Source organism: Buceros rhinoceros, unplaced genomic scaffold (assembly GCF_000710305.1).
Source record: "Buceros rhinoceros silvestris isolate BGI_N320 unplaced genomic scaffold, ASM71030v1 scaffold30510, whole genome shotgun sequence".
NCBI lineage: Eukaryota > Metazoa > Chordata > Aves > Bucerotiformes > Bucerotidae > Buceros > Buceros rhinoceros.
In genome coordinates, this window is record NW_010391083.1 from 55,157 (window position 1) to 73,793 (window position 18,637).

General features: G+C 43.2%; 1 protein-coding gene across 1 annotated transcript in view; it reads right to left on the reverse strand.

Moving 5' to 3' along the window:
* LOC104496739 (talin-2-like) overlaps window positions 1–18,019 on the reverse strand; it is a gene marked incomplete at its 5' end in the record, with an annotated part of 41,734 nt that extends 23,715 nt beyond the window's left edge. Inside the window, 9 exons of the mRNA XM_010139904.1 lie at window positions 2,683–2,868; window positions 5,158–5,274; window positions 6,763–6,888; window positions 9,606–9,789; window positions 11,156–11,322; window positions 12,801–12,947; window positions 15,527–15,646; window positions 16,911–17,012; window positions 17,873–18,019. Of these exons, the coding sequence (XP_010138206.1) occupies window positions 2,683–2,868; window positions 5,158–5,274; window positions 6,763–6,888; window positions 9,606–9,789; window positions 11,156–11,322; window positions 12,801–12,947; window positions 15,527–15,646; window positions 16,911–17,012; window positions 17,873–18,019 (1,296 nt within the window). The remainder of the gene's footprint in view (window positions 1–2,682; window positions 2,869–5,157; window positions 5,275–6,762; window positions 6,889–9,605; window positions 9,790–11,155; window positions 11,323–12,800; window positions 12,948–15,526; window positions 15,647–16,910; window positions 17,013–17,872) is intronic.
* Window positions 18,020–18,637: the final 618 nt, after the last annotated feature.

Here is an 18,637-nt window from a genome sequence, read left to right on the forward strand (position 1 = left end):
AAAAAAACCCCAAAAGAAAGCAAGCTGCTTTTGTTATCCAGTAACACATTGTAAGTAAAAATTTATTAATGGCTTTAGCTCGACATAGGGATTTCACACAGCAACAGGCAGTGCTGGAACCATTCATTTCAATACGGAGATGAACAGCAGAGCCAGTTCTTTGACCTCTTAAGGATTTCCACTAAGTATAATGTCTGACATCTGACAGAAGTCTGACTAATTCAACCATTTTCTTTTTAATAAGTGAGAACCGCAGCCTCTTCAAGCCTTGTATTTTCTAAAAAAAAATTCTACGGAACTTTTTTATTGAACAGAAGTGCTAGTTGTTGACAAGTGAAACTTTTTTAGAAAATCTTAAAACACAGAACAACTCCTTCCACCCTCGCAGCCTCCTGTTGTCCACTGGGTCGGGGGATAACCTCACAGCTCGCTCACTTTGAGCCCTTCTTGCAACCCTCACAGTCTGAGCAAGCGCTGGTGTCAGCTGGGCCTGGAGCTGGTCTATGGGCTCCCTCTGTCGGGAAGTTTAGAATGACTCTCGTTAGCCACCTCATCTCTTCATCTCATCAACAAATAATCTGATGGGAATGGAGATGGGAGGAAACAGGATAGGATTTTCCCCACCTTCAGGATACCTTCAAACAAGCTCCAGAAGACCCCAAAATCCAGAACATCTTATTTTTTGTTTTCAAATAGGGCAGAAGGATCCCCCAGTGTTTCAAATGAATACATTGTAAGCACCTTATATGCTGCTTCTGCACTTAAATAATATCGCTGCACATGCAGTTACAGCAAACATCTGTAGGACAGAAACACAGCCTTCTTTTTACACTTTGGGTACATAGCCAAGACTGATACCAGAATATTTTGGGAGCTTTTTAAAGGTTCAGTGAGTCTTAAAGCAAACCATATACTTCACAATGGACTGAAGAATGATGAAGTAATTTTAGAAAGACATTTTTGTAACCAGGAAACATCTCAGTAGAAATCTCACTACACCAGTCAGGACTTGCAACAGAAACGTTTGCTTTTCCAGACTTGCATGGAAAGCCTGCCGAAGTATCTCAAACTGAAACCTGTGTTCGAAGAACTAGAATACACATTTATTGCCTTTTCCAAGGCTTCTCTTCACCATTCACCCCTCATTTTCTCTTCACACGCTTCCAAGATGGTAAGGCAGCAAGCACTCTGCGGCTCTAGTACTACAGCTGCCAGCCCTTGAGCACTGGTGAATAACTTGTGGAGGTAAAATGTACTGAGATAGTCAGAGTCAAAAAAAATCAGTGCTCTTTGAAGAAACCTGGAGAATTCACATAGTCCAACCTCCTGCCTAAAAGCTGGGTCAACATTAAGTTTAGACCAGATCACTTAGGTCTTTGAAAACCTCCAAAGATGAAGATTTCATATCCTCTTATACCCCTGTCCCAATGCTTAATTATCCCCCCAGTGGAATAACTGGAAGTTCCTACATTGCAACTTCTGACCATTGTGTTTCATTCCCCTGCTGTGCAACTCAAGTAAATAGCCCGACGTTGTCTCCTCTCAGCTATCTCCTGGCAGGTTTCAGAGGGCTGCTGTTGAGGTCCTCCAAAACCCAACACTTCTCCAGGCTGAAGAGATGCTTCAGCGCCTCCTCACAGGGCCTGTGCTCCAGCCCAAACCATCTGGGTAGGCTCTGCTGAGCTCACTGCAGTTCAATCAGTACCTTTCCTTTGGGAGACCAAAACTGGACACGGTATTCTCAACGCACTCTAGTGAGTGCTGAGAAAGGTGAATAATTGTTTCCCTCAATCTACTGCCTGTGTAATGATCTAAGTCATTACTCCAATTATTTTCTGTGGTTTTGATGGATCTTTTGTACCTGTTTCCAATAACAATCATTAAAAGTAGTGATATTTTGCACAGGTTACTTCCTGCATAATCATTATTTTATACATATAGGTAATAAAGACAGAAATTGTTATTGTCTTGGGGCCTGCTCTAACCTTCAGTAAATGTAATTACAGCGTTTCTACTGACTTGAAGGAGAGTAGTCTTGGTTCATTATATCCTACAGTAACCAACCTCACTGTCTTTTGAAATGGCTTAATTACCACGTATACGACACATACTTTACCCCTCGTTCTGCAGGTCAGTTTTTGAAAGCTGTCTAGCTCAAGTGTAGAAAGCAGGGTAGCAGTATTTTTAGTGTAAAGGCAAAACATGTTTTCAAAAAGCACAGAAGAAATTGGGCAAACTGACAGGGTCTGGTTAGGGGAGACTTTACTAAAGAACTACAAAAATAGTCCTGATTCCTTTCACCATTCCTTTCACTGGTCCTAGAAATACTGAAATCATATTTGTGACAATAGCATTATTCGTATATTCTACTACTTGCACAGACTGTTTGTCTTCTAGTTTAATAGGAGACTGAAAATTAGAAAATTTCAGGTCAAACAGAACTTTACATTTTCACAAAAAGAAAATAGTCTATTTTCTTCTTTTTTTTTTTTTGTGCATAGCAAAGAAAATCCTTTCCGAAAGAGATGTTCTCTTAAAATTATCATAATCATTAACTTCCTCACCTGAAAAGTAGAGCATTAATACAAAGAAACAGAACGGAAATGTTAACATTAAAGGGATGTCGAGGCACACACACACACAAAAAAGAAATAAAATCAGTCTTAGGCAAGGAATCTTTACCTTACAAGCTGTTAGCATATCAGCTACTGCTTTGCGGCTCAGATTTGCTGTAGCAATCACATCCTCCTGTCTGCATGAGTTCCCAGCTGCAACAGCTTTGGCAGTTGCCATGGTGATCCCTTTCGTCATCCGGATTGATTCTTCAGGAGATGATGTCTTTTCTGGAACCTCGCTTGACTGAAACACCTAAAAGTGAAAGCAGAAGGAAAGCCTGATACCACTCATGTCAAAGCAGAACAACCATGAGAAAAATGACAGCAAAATGGAAGCAGCCTTCAAACAGCAGGAAATTAGAAACATATTCGGAGTATTTGAATATCATTCTTGCTTGTCATGAGGCTGGTCCTGATAAGCCTGCTTACCTACAGACAGCAGAGAGAAACAGTAAGCTGAGGGAATATACAAAAAAGGTTGTTAGCCCATTCATCTGCCATTTACCTGATGACTGTTCTCTACAGACAGCTGTTCAGAGTGCAACAGGATCAAAAGAATTGCTATCCCTTTAATTATCTGCTTTTTTCATCCTTACTGCTGCTTTGGCTGGTCTGCTCGCATGAGGAGATCCTTCCCCTGCAAAGCCTGGGCCCTGCTGAGCCCTTGTTGACAGCACAGCGCAGGACAGAGTGAGAACATCACTAACACGTTCAAATGGCTCTTAAGGAGGTGAAGGTGGAACATTGTCTCTTATGCTGTACTTGGTCTCCCTTAGAAACCTGAAGACATAACGATGCAGGCTGAATTATGTGAAAACACTTCAAACGACCTGACAGTACGTACTACTCACGACCACTGGAATACATGAACTGCGGTAAGGTGTGGGTAACAACAGCTGGGTAACCTTACTTTCATCCTGGATTGTTTTTCCCCCAAGCTTTAGTCTCATTTGCTTGCCGTTTTTTTGTTTGGTTTTTTTTTTTTTTTTTTTACTGTGCAGGGACAATTTGGAGTGCACAATTAGTCAGGAGAGGTTTCTTGACTACACACACTGCAACCTAAATGGGTTAGTGGTTACAGAATGCAACTATCTGGACAAAAATGAGCCTGGTCTATCCCACGCTCCTGGTTCATCGGTTTTTTACTGTCTCTCTCCAAAAATGGAAGCAATGCTAAAAAATAAGGTCTAAGTTAAATATGTGAAGGACATCTGTCAACATTTCTCAGATTCAGTGTCTGGAGTTCCAAATCAAGCTCGACACATTTTCTTGAGTGTACGCATGCCATCCCCAGTTTCTCCTGACCCTCTCCTTCTGCTCCACTTTTCTCCTCATGAAAGAGTTGACAGTACCACCACCACCACAGACCCATTCCTTAGCAAAGCGGACAAAAGGAAAAGGAAGATACCGACCAGATTAAGAAAGCAGATGTGATAATGCACAATCCTTCAATGACAGATGCGGACAGGTTTTAGATCAGAGTTACAGGAAGAAATTAAACGTAGCCAGGCCTTCATGAGACAACACAACAGTAATGTGCTCTAGATAACCTTACAGCATATTGCTGATCAGGTACTGAATCAGGAGCTTTTACACCTGCAGACACTGTTTGACTTCCTAACAACCATATACAGATACTTAAAAAAACCCAACCAACCCGCAAAAGAATTTTAAACAAACGAGAGTATTATCTTCATGACAACAGCATCGCTCTCACAATGAAAACCAGGTATTTTATGGAGAGCAGCTGACAAGGCAAATCTGCGTCAGTGCAGTTACAGTGCATTGCTAATCCACAAACTTATATGACAACATATTTTCTGCTGAAGAAAGGAAAGTGTGTGTTTATAGGTTTCTTTAACAAAAATGGACTGTAGGTAAATGAAGGAAAAAACAATCAGGCTTCTTCTTCACAGGTATTAGTTTATGCCACTGATTAGCATACTAGTGAAAAAAGAACCAGACTGAAATCTGCATCTGGAGGCTATACTCCTATATCTTAAAAAGGAAGGAAAACAATTGTCCTGGTCTAACGCCTGACTTGGGAGGGAATTCCATGCTATTGTTAATTCCTGTTCAGACAGACCATCAGATAGCAGGCTATGTGTCACTGATAGAATCACTTCATAGTAAGGACAAATAGAAACAAGATTAAGCTGCAGGTGCAACATGGCTACGCTGATGAAGAGACTTTACCAAAGCCAGGATCAAAAAAAAAGTGAACAGCACTGGACTCTGAAAAGAATATCTGAGTAAAAGCTTCACATCTAAACAACAAGGAAGCAATTGCTTCCAGATTTGTACATGACAGCATCATCGCAAATCTCAAAGCGGGGATTGGCAGCGTCTGACAGCAGACAGGCTGCAGTAGCACTGTAATTGTACTTTCAGCGGTGGTTTGCAGCAGGTAGAGAGAACCAAACTGCATCCCACCCACTGCAAGGCAGTAAAGCATAGCTTGTGGAGGAGTGACTGGGCAGGCTGGTTTGCGTGTAAGCACATGCTTTCAAAAACTGCCACGTATGGCTATTTTATTCTGTACCGTGAGCTCCTGTTTGATGTATTCAATTGTGGCCTCAAGAGCTCTCGTCCCTCGAGTAGCTTCATCTTCTACTGCTTTAACAGTCTTCAAAAGCGATGTGACATTTGTTACCATCACCTGAAGGAGAGAGGGGTGAAGACAAAGAAAACGTGATTCCTTCCTCTGATTTTTCAGAGACAGCAGGGCATGAAGCAAGGCAAATTAAGCTAGGTAGCATGATTACTTCTAACAGGGCCTAAGGGGCTTCGTGAACTGTGTGTGCTAGGGGACTAAACAGGAACTGTGTTTGGCCGGTTTCTGAAAGCTCCCTGTAAGTTGCAGTAATGTAGCACAACTCAGTGCAGAGTGATACCACCTTGAGTGTGAGTGTTCTGGCAAAAATTTTACCAAAACCCCCAGAAAATTTCACACCGTTTCCACGGTAGGTCTTTAGACAGATCGATTATGTTAGTGTCTTTTCTTCCAGCACATCATAAACTGCAAGCTGAAAGAGGTTTTAGTCAAGGAATGGTATTTCTTTTTGAAATTTACCCAGTACAATCTCCGCAATCAGATGAAACCCCAGGACAGCAAGTAGGCAGGGGCCAGCCTCAAGCCCAAATGGAGAAAAGAACTGGTGTTACTGCTCCTGTTACAAATCCCGTAGTCCTGATGCAGAATGACCTACTTGTAATAACGACGCCTGTCCTATAACCCAGTATGTTGAGCTACAAATGATACCTACAATGAAAAGAGACACAAAGGCCAGCTTCTTGACAACTGTGACTTAAAACAGAGAGCTCTACACAGCAGGAACAGCCAAGAAGCCACTTTTCTTCACTAGATGGGTCATTTTCAAGTGGTGCTTCAACAGAATACTGTTACTGTGTGCTCTAAAATGAAGAGAGGCACAGGTCTTACAGCTAAGCATCAGACATGAGAGTGAGAAGAGCTTCCAGCCAAGCAAGAAGCTGCCATGACACTCTCATAATGTGAAAGCCAAAGTAATACCACTAAGTCTACACATCCGGAAATATTTTGTAGACACAAAACCACAAGGACAAAAGTAGCACAGGTACGGTGTGATCTGCGCAAGTTTTGAGCTTTGATATCTATGTACTTCCTGGAAAGATCTAGGAAAGAGGGATGAGAAATACACACTATCCTACTGTAGAGTTACTGGAGGTTTTTTTTCCCTTCCCTTCTTCCCTCTCTCCAGCTGAAAGGTCTAAATAAGGAGGCTGCATGCTTATCCTGAGCATATGTCATTGTTTAGAAGGTAGTATTTAGGTACCATGTTATACTGGATAAATTTTCGGTCTGTAACAGTATTAAAGGAGAGCCTGCCCTCAGATACGGAGTCGCAAAAGGAAGTTTCTCTTCAGACAGATTACAGTTCTTTCATCAAAAACATAGAAGTCATTTGACAGCCTACAAAAACTGATGGTTTCATGGAAACTCAATAGTGTTGTCTTATTTTTCTGTATCACCCCAGGATGATAAAGAAACAAAGAAATACAGAGATGATATTTCAAGCACTCAGAAACTGCTGAAACCAAGCTTTGCACATCTATCAAATGTGCCTGCACAGATACTTTCAAATAAAATGTAAGAATAAGGTTTTACCTTGGCAGCACCTTTCAGCTGGTACATGGATGGATCATCTGCTGGTTTGCTGGCAGCTCCTTTGGTAGCACCAATGAGATCAGAAAGGGCCTTTGCAACATCTTTGATAGCGTTGATCAGGACAACCTATAGGAATGAGAAATACCCGTAAGCTTCAGGCAAGAAATGGTGGCCTGGATGGGAGCATGATTTTTAGAATACAGCCAAAAAAAAAAAAAAAAAAATCTGATGTACAAAAAGTACCGCTCACCCTCTACCCCAGTAAAATGTGTGATATTCTGGAAGAGAAAAAGCTGTGTTGATAGCTACGATATTTCATACAACTGCCCAGGATCTGTAAAGGTGACTATTTCCTGTGAAGAGGTTGAAATGCTGGTGCAGGTAGGATTTCCTTCCTCTGAGCTTCCCTAAGAGGAGGTTTACTTTCCTCGATGATCCTCACCCTTTGGGTAGAAGTGGCATGAAAGCAAGAAAACACATAGATTATAAGTTTACAGTCTAATTAAACAGTATGTACGAATTCTGAAATCACCTCCTGAAAGATTAAATGGCTGTGGCTAGGCATTAGAGGGAGACATTCTTCCTGGGAAAAGGAAGTAGAACTTCTGTAAGAGACTATACAGAATTAAATGCTAAATAACTTGGTTGGCTTTAAAGTGAGAAGAAGTCAAATCTGGAGAGATTGTCTCCTAAACTCAAGCTCAAAGACGCAAAACCTAGACTAAATAGACACCACAACAGGCTTGTTAATTACTGTAGGGTATTACTGAAATAATTCTCTCCTTCAAATCCTTCTCCTTTGCCCTTTCCACTAGTTCCAAATCAGATGTTTTAAGTATTTCGCTGGAATTCAGAAGAGTTTATTTTAAGGAAAATGTTGAAGAAGCATGGAAAATGATAAAGCTCAGTTAAAAAAAAGGTGTGGAACAATCACTTCTCAAGAACTGAATTTCTGCAGCATTACAAATACTAAAACAGAGACAGACTGATGTGATTCTCTGTTGTCCAACTGCCCGCGTTGTGCAGCAATTTGCAGTGTTAGACATCTGAAACTTATCTCATCAGCCAAATTAAGTGTTGCTACTATTGAAAAATGTTGTGACACGATTGTGTGCTAAAGCTATTAGAAATGCTCTATTTAGGACACATGATGCACCTATGATTTCAAACTGGCAACATAAAATTGCTCCAAATAAATAATTACTTGTGCACAACAGCTTTTAAGTACTACACTTGGGCCACAGCAACCCCCTGCAGCGTTACAGGCTTGGGGAGGAGCAGCTGGAAACTGCCCAGCAGAAAAGGACCTGGGGGTGCTGGTCGACAGCAGATTGAACACGAGCCAGCAGCGTGCCCAGGGGGCCAAGAAGGCCAATGGCCTCCTGGCTTGTCCCAGCACTGGTGTGGCCAGCAGGAGACGGGCAGGGATGGTCCCCCGTTCGACAGCAGATTGAACACGAGCCAGCAGCGTGCCCAGGGGGCCAAGAAGATCCAATAGCATCCTGGCCTGTATCAGAGATAGTGTGACTAGCAGGAGCGAGGAAGTGATTGTCCCCCTGACCTCGGCACTGGTGAGGCCACACCTTGAGCACTGTGTCCAGTTTTGGGCCCCCCACTTCAAAAAGGACATATCCAGAGAAGGGCAACAAAGCTGGAGAAGGGTTTAAAGAACCTGTCTTACAAGGAGTGGCTGAGGGACCTGGGGTTGTTAAGCCTGGAGAAAAGGAGGCTCAGGGGAGACCTTATCGCTCTCTACAACTGCCTGAAAGGAGGCTGTAGGCAGGTGGGGGTCGGTCTCTTCTCCCACATTAGGAATGACAAGACGAGAGGAAATGGCCTTAGGTTGCACCAGTGGAGATCTCGGTTAGATATCAGGAAGAACTTCTCTACAGAGAGGGCTGTGAAGCCTTGGAACAGGCTGCCCAGGGAGGTGGTGGAGTCCCCATCCCTGGAAGCGTTTAAGAGACGTGTGGAGGTGGGGCTGAGGGACATGGGGTAGGGACCCTGGCAGTGCAGGGGGAATGGTTGGACTCGATGATCTTAAAGGTCTCTTCCAAACAGATGATTCTGTGATTCTTGGCTTTTACATACAGAGAAAAACAACATGACATAAATGTGTGCAAACATTGCTAGTTTATGGAAAACCTTCTGTTTAAAATAAATAAATAATAAGAGGTGCTTTCAGCAGTGTTTTCCTAGAGTGGAGCATCTTGGAAGTTTAGTCCATCATACAGGTCAACAGAATACATATCGCTTTCAGAGCATTATGCAGGCTTTTTCAAACTAACTAGCTACCTCCACAGGCACATCTGCGATATTCCTGCCAATCTCTGTTTCACCAAGACCTAAAAAGCAGCTGAAGAAGCATTTGAGATAATCTACATTGAAGGCTGAAGTTACTGGGTTTAATGAAAAACAACTCAGATACAGCTAGAGAACGGCAAGAGCTTGTTAGTGTACACAGGCAACAGAGTGCGCAGCCCAACTGTAAGCTTCATAAGCAGCTCTGAAGTCATGCAAGCTCTTCAGAACAAATAAGGGATGAGTCAGGGGTCCAATCAAACCTAACAGAAATGAGACAAATACTTTGCATCCCATCTGGAACGTACCCATGAAATAAAAGCAAAAGTGTTATACAAAGGCCTGTCTAGTTCCACTTAGTGCTTTAACCTCTTGTTTGTATTCTAAAAAAGTGACGTCTGAGTAAACTCAGACAAGTCCCAGGAGAGATGAACGCTACTGTGTTGCTTAAAAGCAGAATCAGAATTCCCACTCAGTCTTACCAATTGAAAACCGTCTCTGGTCTTTTTAGGAGTATCAGAAAAAGTCTTTAAACATCTCACCTGTGTTTCAGGATCATCGGATCCCAAGCTAGCCGCTCCCAATTTTACTACCTCAGCAAGCTGAGTGATGGTGTTAGCTGATGACTGAGCTGCTTGGGCCAGTTTGTCCTGACTCGAGGCAGCACCAGAAACCAACAATTTTGTATCTTCGACTAAAGCTTTTGCAGTTTTCAGGATATTTTCCCTGTAAGGGGAAAAAAAAAAAAAGGCAGGGAAGGAAGTGGAAAATGAAAAGAGGGAAAAAAAAAAGCGTTTTCCAATGTTATGGTGACTAACAGCTACATAAAAGAGCTCATGTAACTCATCATGGCAGTGCCTGCTCATCACAATATACCGCAAGCCAGGTTGGAAGTGAAAAAAAAAAAAAAAGACAAGTAATAAAACCATAGCATTATATTTTGGGCTACGTTTATTAAAATGACCCCATCTTGAAAAGAAATGAGGTAGGGCAGTAGCAGAAGAAAGCATTGCATTTTAACAGTGAAAGAAAATCTGGCCATGCTGCCAAACCTCCATCTTAATCAGCATGTTGTAAGGAAACGAAATTAATTATTTGTGAGAAAAGCAGTAACAAGAATGGCAAAAGGAAGGGAGAATGTGACCAAGTCAGGGATCCCCCCTCCACTGTACACATGTTTTGACAACAAATCCAAAGCAACATTTGGGTAAAAGAAGAAATTATTTTGAGTATGCACTTCACAAACGAGTCAAGTTAACTGAGAACTAGAACCATATTCATGTGAAATGTCAGCCTGGAAATCAGTGACCCCTGCGTGAAAACCCCTGACTGTCAGCCTGCAGAATGGCATCAAGTGACACACGACTGCATCTTTCCTCTTTCTTGAGCAATCCTCAAGGCAGGAAATAAATACTGGCCCTGCAACTGTTGCATACGCCAAGGAGGCAGCAAAGCAGTAAGTCTGTCTCTTGGCTGTGAAACCTGGGGGTTTACTGCAGCGGAAGTACAGTCGGATGCTGCAAATCTCCTAACGTGATGAAAAACACCGTGGGATTATTTTGTTGCAGGTGCTACTTGGAGAGAAAACAGGCTTATCTCTTCCAAAGGGGAAAATGGGTGGCAAACCTGTGCTGTTTCCATCACTGCTGTCCACCACAGCATTAACCATAAGCACGATTTAGCAAGACAAACAGCCAGACAGTCCAGAACAGCTGTTGCAAAAAAGTATAAGCAGATTCCTCTTCAATGTCACGGACAGCCAATTTTTGCTGTTGGAATAACAGTGCAAGATAGTCTTTGCAATGAGATGGCTTGAATAAAAACAACAAAAAAGGCTAAATAGTGCCACAGTTGTGGTCTTCTGTTGGAAGTGCTCTTGGCAGATGTTCCCTAGCTGTTTAAAATTCTTTCCTTACAGAAATAACCAAAGCCGTCCTCTATTGATACCCCAATTTTCTCATTTCTCTTCTCACTTCTATTTCATTCATGGCTATATCTAGAAAAGTAAAAATTTATCTCCACATGCTGGTCACTTCCCTGTTCCAGTGTTCCCCTGTGCATGTGCTTTTCCATCTTTTTCAGTTTCACTGACCTGTGGTCTGCAAATGATTCGTTGTTCTCAGCATTAAGGGTTCCAGCAGTAGCAAACATGATCGTGGTGTCTAGGTCTGCGATTATCCCAGAAACGGCACTGGCAGCAGTAATACAAGCTTGTGTGCCTTTGTTTCCTGCTTGAAGGGCAGATAAAACTAAGGAGACCTGGAAACAACATAAACCAACAAGCAGTCATCAAAATAAAGCCTCATGATGGGACGTTGAGCAAAGCCACGCTAAGGTGACAGGAATCAACAAGAGAAATTCATTCTGCAGCATCATTTTCAAACTGTCATAAACCTCTCCTTCCCTTTTCCCTTATTTGCTCTTTATGCAGCAGTCATTGTGAAGACTAAAGATTGTCTCAATTGTCTAAACACTGTCTCAAAGGGGGCCAGCTAGGAAGTCCACTTTTCAGACAGAATGAAGCTATCTGCTCATCACAGGATGAAGCATATTAGTTAAAACTTCCTTGAAATACCAGTCAAAGGCAACATCTGCCAGGACAAATGTCAGAGCCAAGAGCCACTGCTTCTTCTGTAACACGCACAAATAAACACAGGTCTCAAGCACTCCAGGACTCCTGTATACCAGTATAAACTTCAACATCAGAGAAATCGAAAGGATAGACTCCTGAATCCAGATACTAATTACTGATATATTTATAGAAAAGTACAGAAAGAGAGGCTTAGATAGAGTAACATTTTTGATCACTAAAAAAGCTACAGATGTCCATTTCATTATCTTAATGTTGTCCTTACAAAGCTCAGCTGGGATGCTGTTCTCATGCAGTCCTAAATCTCTACAGTCCTAAATCTCTACAGTCCTAAATTCTGCTTTTGCAAGAAAGGATCCACATCTAGAGATCTGTATACTGACTTCTAACAGTACAGTTCTTCCTGAGGTCCGGATTCAAAGCTGAACCTGAATAGGTGATTCTCCTGTTTTATTATGACTCTCCTTATAGCCTTAACTCTTCTTATAAGATAATGTCTACCCTTGCCTAAATTAAAAATCTCTGATACTCCTGGGACATGACACGATGGAAAATTCGTACAGCTGAGAGCTCACTAGAAAGCTCACAGGCTGCACAAGTGATGTTCGGTAAAATCTAGAAGTAACTGACATCTGACTCTCAACGTTCACACCCAACAAAAGGAGACAGAGGCTGTCAAAAAGGTTCAGCAAGGCTGAGCTACTCAGGCCATCCGTCTGAAGTTTCCAAAGACCAAGAAACCCCGGGCAGTTGGAAGGTGCAGCTCTGAGTGCGCGTTAGCTTGGCCCAGTCTTAAAAGGGGAGCATGTCACTACGTGAAATGACATGTCAACAACCAACCTCATCTCGGTAACTGTGGCCACCCTCATAAGGCACAAATGCCATCTCATGTCCTAGGCATTAGTTTTCGGCCTGTCTTCCTCTGCTATGAGGCTGAGACACGAGCAAGGGCTAATCACGGGCTATCTCGCACATGAACTGTACCGAACGCTTGCAAGAAAAGTAAGAACTTAGTGTAGTTCAGCCAATGTTTTACTATAATGGGAAGTTAAAAAAGAAAAAATCCAGAACCCAAACAAGAACCCAAACAATCTGACTAGTTTACTCCCTGGGGAAGCTCGGTAGATAGCATACAGGGATGTCTTACCTTTTCTGTGACAGCACGAGCACATTCTATCAACTCCCTTTTGGTGTAGCTGTCTGTAGGGCAAATCTGGAGAGCTCCAGCTTTTTGTACAAGAAAGATACAGCCATGGCCAAGTTCTTGCACCCGAGTCCTGATCTGGAACCCTATCTAGATGGTAAAGGAGGTACAGGGAAAAAGGAAGCAAGAGCAAAGTGAATAAATACATGTCATGCTGGTATGTTGTGTTAACACAAATGGAAACACAATCACTCTGAGGAACCAATATTACCAATATTCTGCCCATTGCCACACTCTGCAGAGATGAGAAAAAATGGACAGATTTAACACCATCTAGTCACGTAGGACGACCCTGTAAAAGGCTTCCTGATGAAACAGGAGCAATAGCAAACCAGACCCCAGTGAAGAGAAGGCGTAAGGCACGTACCCAAGTCAAGGGTACGTAATTCAAGCACACACAGCCTCGCCACGTTTGAACAACACTACACCACCTCCCAGAAGTGTACTGCCAGAGTGAGCTGTATTCAAGGTACGGACCATGAGTACTTTTACCCTACACTGCTGAAACTGCAACAGAGAGTATACGACTTGGCTGGTTTGTTTTGAATCTTGCAGTCTCAGCTCTCCAGAGCTGACCATACTTGGTCCGTACGCAGAGCACTGAAATGTGGAAAATCCTGCCCTCACCACTTCTGAGTTATTAATAATCCTACAGCGTAAGCTGCATGTTGCTGTGTAGAAACACGCGTGACACTTAGTACCTGTATGTACGTAGGCATATAGGTGTGTATTGGGATTAGTAAGTCGGCAGAAATCAGAGCAATTAGTACCACAAAACGAATTACTGAACTCCAGGCAGAAAACAGAGTGCAGAAATGGTAATTCAGTTTACCAATATCAAGCCAAACACAAGTCGCTGCTTCTTGTGCAGCTACTGAGCACAAAACGCTCAAATAGTCCAGCGATGGACCGTAACTACAAAGTCACAAACTCTCTGAAGGTCTTTTAGCTAGGTAAGCCGATAGGTCTGGTGATGGTGGGATACCCTCTTACCCCAGTTCGACAGTGTTGGTCTATGCTCCATAACCACAGACATGCAATGAGAAGAGAGAGGCAAAAGGATCTCTGTAACGGTGCTCAGAGAACACGCAGCCCCTTCTGCAAAGAGTTAATGAAACCGAGACGAATGGACCGGTCCGTATTCCTCTGTTAGGGCGAGGCGTGTCAGATCACGTGGGGAACCTGCTTCTCCTGCATGGTATCCCAGCTCTGAGGTACAAAAGACATCCCAGCAGCAAAACATTCTTGTGCTCCTACTGACCACCTGCACCTCACTTTCAGGACAGCAAGTTAAACCTGGAATTGCTTACAGCCAAGTTAAAAAATAAATTTGAAATTCATCAAAACGTATGAGATCAAAGGAAAGCTGTATAGTAAATAATTTAAGTTTTCTTTGTATTTGCAAGTCATCTGTAAGCAAAAGCTCCAAGTAATTTAGAAGGTTCTGTCCCAGTCTACGGAATTGTCTGCTATTACCACAAGCTTTTTCTTTCTGCAGCTAGACTGAAGTTTTCTCAAAAGGTTTCTGTTCTTTGATTGGGTAATTCTTACAACTAGGCTTGTAGCATAAAAAGCCACATTTTCGAAGTGAAGTGTTACATCTTTTGCATAGTCCCTAAGGTTGGTAAAAATCTGCCAATTCACTGCGCTCCTAGGAGAAAGCTCATTCCACAGACAAGTCGCATGTATTGAGAGCAATGGTGGGGCTGAAGAGAAACAGAAGGGAAGCCAGCTTGAAGTTCTGAACGTCCGCTGGAAACATTTTCTAGCAAATCCTAGTTCCTATCGTTAGAGACGCGTGCATGTGAGCAGTGGCAGAACTGAGGTGTGCTAGCAGTAAAGATGTTCTCCACTTGCAGCTCTGCCCTGAACCATGAAGGAACACTGAATAGAGAGTATCTCTGGAGGAGGGAAAGGCTGGTATCAAAGACCAAAATGGTTTGCTCTCTGCAAACCACTGAGGCAATGGTACTTCTGACACAGCCATATTCTGCTAATATTCTAACATTTCATGGCATTTGGGAAAGACACACAGTTTGACTGGGCTCACGGGTTCCTTTCTGTCCGACAAAATCAAACTGAGTAGAGGTTTTGTCTGGCTGCACAGGGTTTGTGTGTTAAAGTCTGTTCTGAGTGAAAATAGAGATTTTTACAATAGATTGTGAAAGAGAAAGATCTGCCGAGCCAAAGGACACCCGTAATGTTGACTCGTTTCACATAAGGGTTTCAATCAAGCAATAGCAGGCCAAATGAAATCCTTCAGGGAACAGACGTGCTGTCCCGGCCCACGTTTCCAGTGTCAGTGGGCTGGAGGCAGTGCATCTGTTTGCCTATCAGCCACAGCGCACGTAGTGTGGGTGGTACTTCTTACAGAAGTGGCTAATGAAGCAAAGGCAGTGAAAACGCATCCACCGCTTTTGTTTTAGAATCATCACAATGACATTAGAAAGAAAACTTATTACCCCATGGTTCGAAACCTATTGTTATGCCTGTGATGGTACAGGGGACGTCTCTGCATTCGGCAATAGATGCAAGCACACTGCTGCAACCGAGCAAGGTGACTATACCCTCGTCACTTTGCCCTGTGCTTATTCCATGTTCTACGGTAAATGAATACCCATGTTGACGCCACTGTGTGCAGGGAATAAAGAGGTCTAAAAACTGCAGACCTCCTCTGGTTCTGCTGTAGCTGCAGCCATTCGGCCCTGGAGAGCCAAATGCCCATAGTCATTGGTCATTTGAGATGCAAGTCCTCCCAACTCTTCCGGGTTAGTAACCGACTTAGTCATCTGAAAAAAGAACACAGGCAAAAGAAAAAGAAAAATGACAGGCATGAGAACAATTTGTTAATACATTCCAGCTTAGAAGCACACTCGTTTGTTTGGCCGCACTGACAAAATGGGGTAAACCACTTGCTGTGTAGAGGCCCTGTCCTCAAGCAAGAATTCCGTGAGGAAACCCAAGCAAACATGCTTTATTAGAGTCATGGTAACCAGGCACTCGCAGAACATACGGGGAAATCAAAGAGCGGCAGTTAGCGCTGGTAATTCACTCTTTGACACAGCGGGGCGACGGGCCAGGCACACAGTTACTCAGACTGGGTGGTGAAGTGGGCTTCGAGTTGCAGACACCTTATTTTGTCAAAGGTGAGCCGGCCTATGGCCAGCCTCAGCTGGTGTGGCATGGACATGTGAAAACGGAAAAATCTGAGGACTGATGCAAACATGTTGAAGATAAGGGAAAAGGAGCAAGAACAGATAGGTGGGACTACAGGGTAGAACATCAGGATAAACTAATTTTAGACAAATCTATGCTGTTCGCCACTAAGCATCAATACTGTAGTAACAGACTCATCAACCTGCCTTGACTGCCACCGCAATAAGTTTTGTAAAACATCTGGTCTGTAGCCTGCCTGAACAGCCCCTTGCCTCTCTCCTGAAAACAAACCAGCAACAGAAGTTCTCTTCAAAAGGCACACGTGTTATGGTAACTGGTACTGCAAAACATGAGTGAAGACAATCTTGATTCAACCAGTGTCCTTTTTTCTTTTGTCAATACCAGGTGAATCACAGAAACGCAAGAAAAGAGCAATTAGGACGTTGATCTGCACCAATTCATGAGTGTTACAGGGGCCTGAACGTATGCTGACACTGTTTCCCAAGCTAAATGAAACAGTAAGTGTGAAAGGGTGACCTGAAATCATCAGTAAACGTAAGGTGGCATTTCGGTGACAATTTAACAGTCTGATGGAAAGGTGTGTACTTAGAGTGGTTTTCCTTTTATTTCTCACAGAAAATAAGTGAAACAAAAAGGTTTTTGTTCACAAGAGCCACAAGCCAATCTGTTACTCCTCCTGTAAAGGGCCACCCCTATGATCACGCTGCTATGGTCCCAGAGTTAAACTGACAAAATCATCACCTCCTTGGCTTTGTTACTGCTGAAGAGATGCGTTGAAAATCACCCTTACAAAGAGTTTCACAGCACTGTGCAAATCATTCCACATTCCACACGTAGGCAGAAGAGTTTGTACTTTGTTCTAATCGACTATCTTACCATTTCCTGCGCTGTGACAGCGATGGCTTTCGAATATTTCACCACAGTGGTCTGATAATCAACAAATGTTCCCTTGGGATCTGGAGGTGTACCTTCATCCAGCTGCCAGAAAGAGGAAAAAATATGGTGGAAATTAGAAGGTTGTAACCCATAGCATGCTGGACACGTAATAATGAAGCTGTATGACTAATTCAAATTTATATCCTCTCTCTCAAAATACAGAAGTGAAGACACCGCACCAGCATGTTCGGAGAAGCTCAGAAAAGACCATAGCCGTGTTATAACCAAGACTACGCAAACAATATGCAGTGCGGAGATTGAGCACGGAGTCAATTTCTCACGCTGGGTCAAACCACCTATCACTCCCAGCTAATGTACAAAGGAACGTGCAATAGTTATGGAACAAAACGTGCCTCCAAGAAGATAAACTAAGATTCCTTTATGCATTGAAGGCTTCGATCCTGCACACCTTTAACCTGAGACACAAAAAGGCAATTATTTGGAACAAACTCATTTACATTTTGCAACTCGACATTTTCAGTAAAGTCCTTTACAAAGCACAGCAGAGCACGTCAAGCTTTGACATCCTCTTCTCTAAAAGCAGCTGGCTTCAAGGCTGGCCTGCTGATCATTTAGGAGACTAACAGGAAAAAAATAGGAAAAGGAAGCAAAAATAAAAGGCCAGTTGACCTAAGACGGCAGTTAAATACCAGTACTGCGGCTGCCAGGTACTCTGTAGGTTGTTAACACCAGCACCATTGCTCACGTCAGTTTTGATTTCACATTCTGGGAAATCAAAGAATCTTCAGGTTTCCTGCCGTGTTTTTCCTGTCATCGTGGTTTTCCTGCCCGTCAGTTGGTGGCCATCACTGAGGTGAACTGACAGCTGCTGCTCCAACCCCCTGCAACATGCATCTGCTTCCAAGTGCAAAATGAAAGGGGCTCTGTATTTCTGCACTCACCTTGCTCATCGCCTCTGCTATCGAGTCCACCATACCTCCAACCATGCCTACTTCACTTGCAGCTTCGTTTAAGGTAACCATGATGTCATCCACAGCCTCCTTCATCAGCTGAGCAGCCTCAGTGATTGCATCGTGAGTATGGGATGCCTGGGAAAGAAAACGTCCAAAAAACCAGAAAGCGTCATTACTGTAGATAATACCGTAGCAGCGCTCAAACACCCCCTTTTGGGTGCAAGATAAGAAGGTAAATCTAACCAACCATAGCGACAGCACAGATACTGCTTAGACAAAGAACACCCAGTCAAAAACAAGCCACTAGAACAGCAGCAAGACCTTTTCTAGACCAGATTACGAAGATGGCCTGTGCCTGGCAGAAGCAGCACAGGGAAGGGAAGGCAAGGCAGAAGTTGGACCAGACAGTGAAACACTCCACTTCTGTGGGGGAAAAAAAAAAGTTTGAAAAAGTCACTCGCAGAGGTATGAACACCAAGAGACCACCTGCCACCAAAAGGAGGAGAAGAAAAATACCCACACCGCATAAAGTCACTACAAAAGGGCAGTAACAGACCCTGCTACACAACGACACCGCGACCAGCGTGTGTTCTTGGAATGCAGTTGTGCCACGAAACACGACCCCCTCCACCTTCATTCAAAACCCACTTCAGATAAACCGCCAGGGCGCTCAGGGCGACACTCGTCAAAACAAGAAAACAAGGACAGCACCTGGAGAAAACACCGATAAACCCGCAATCAAACCAAACCAAA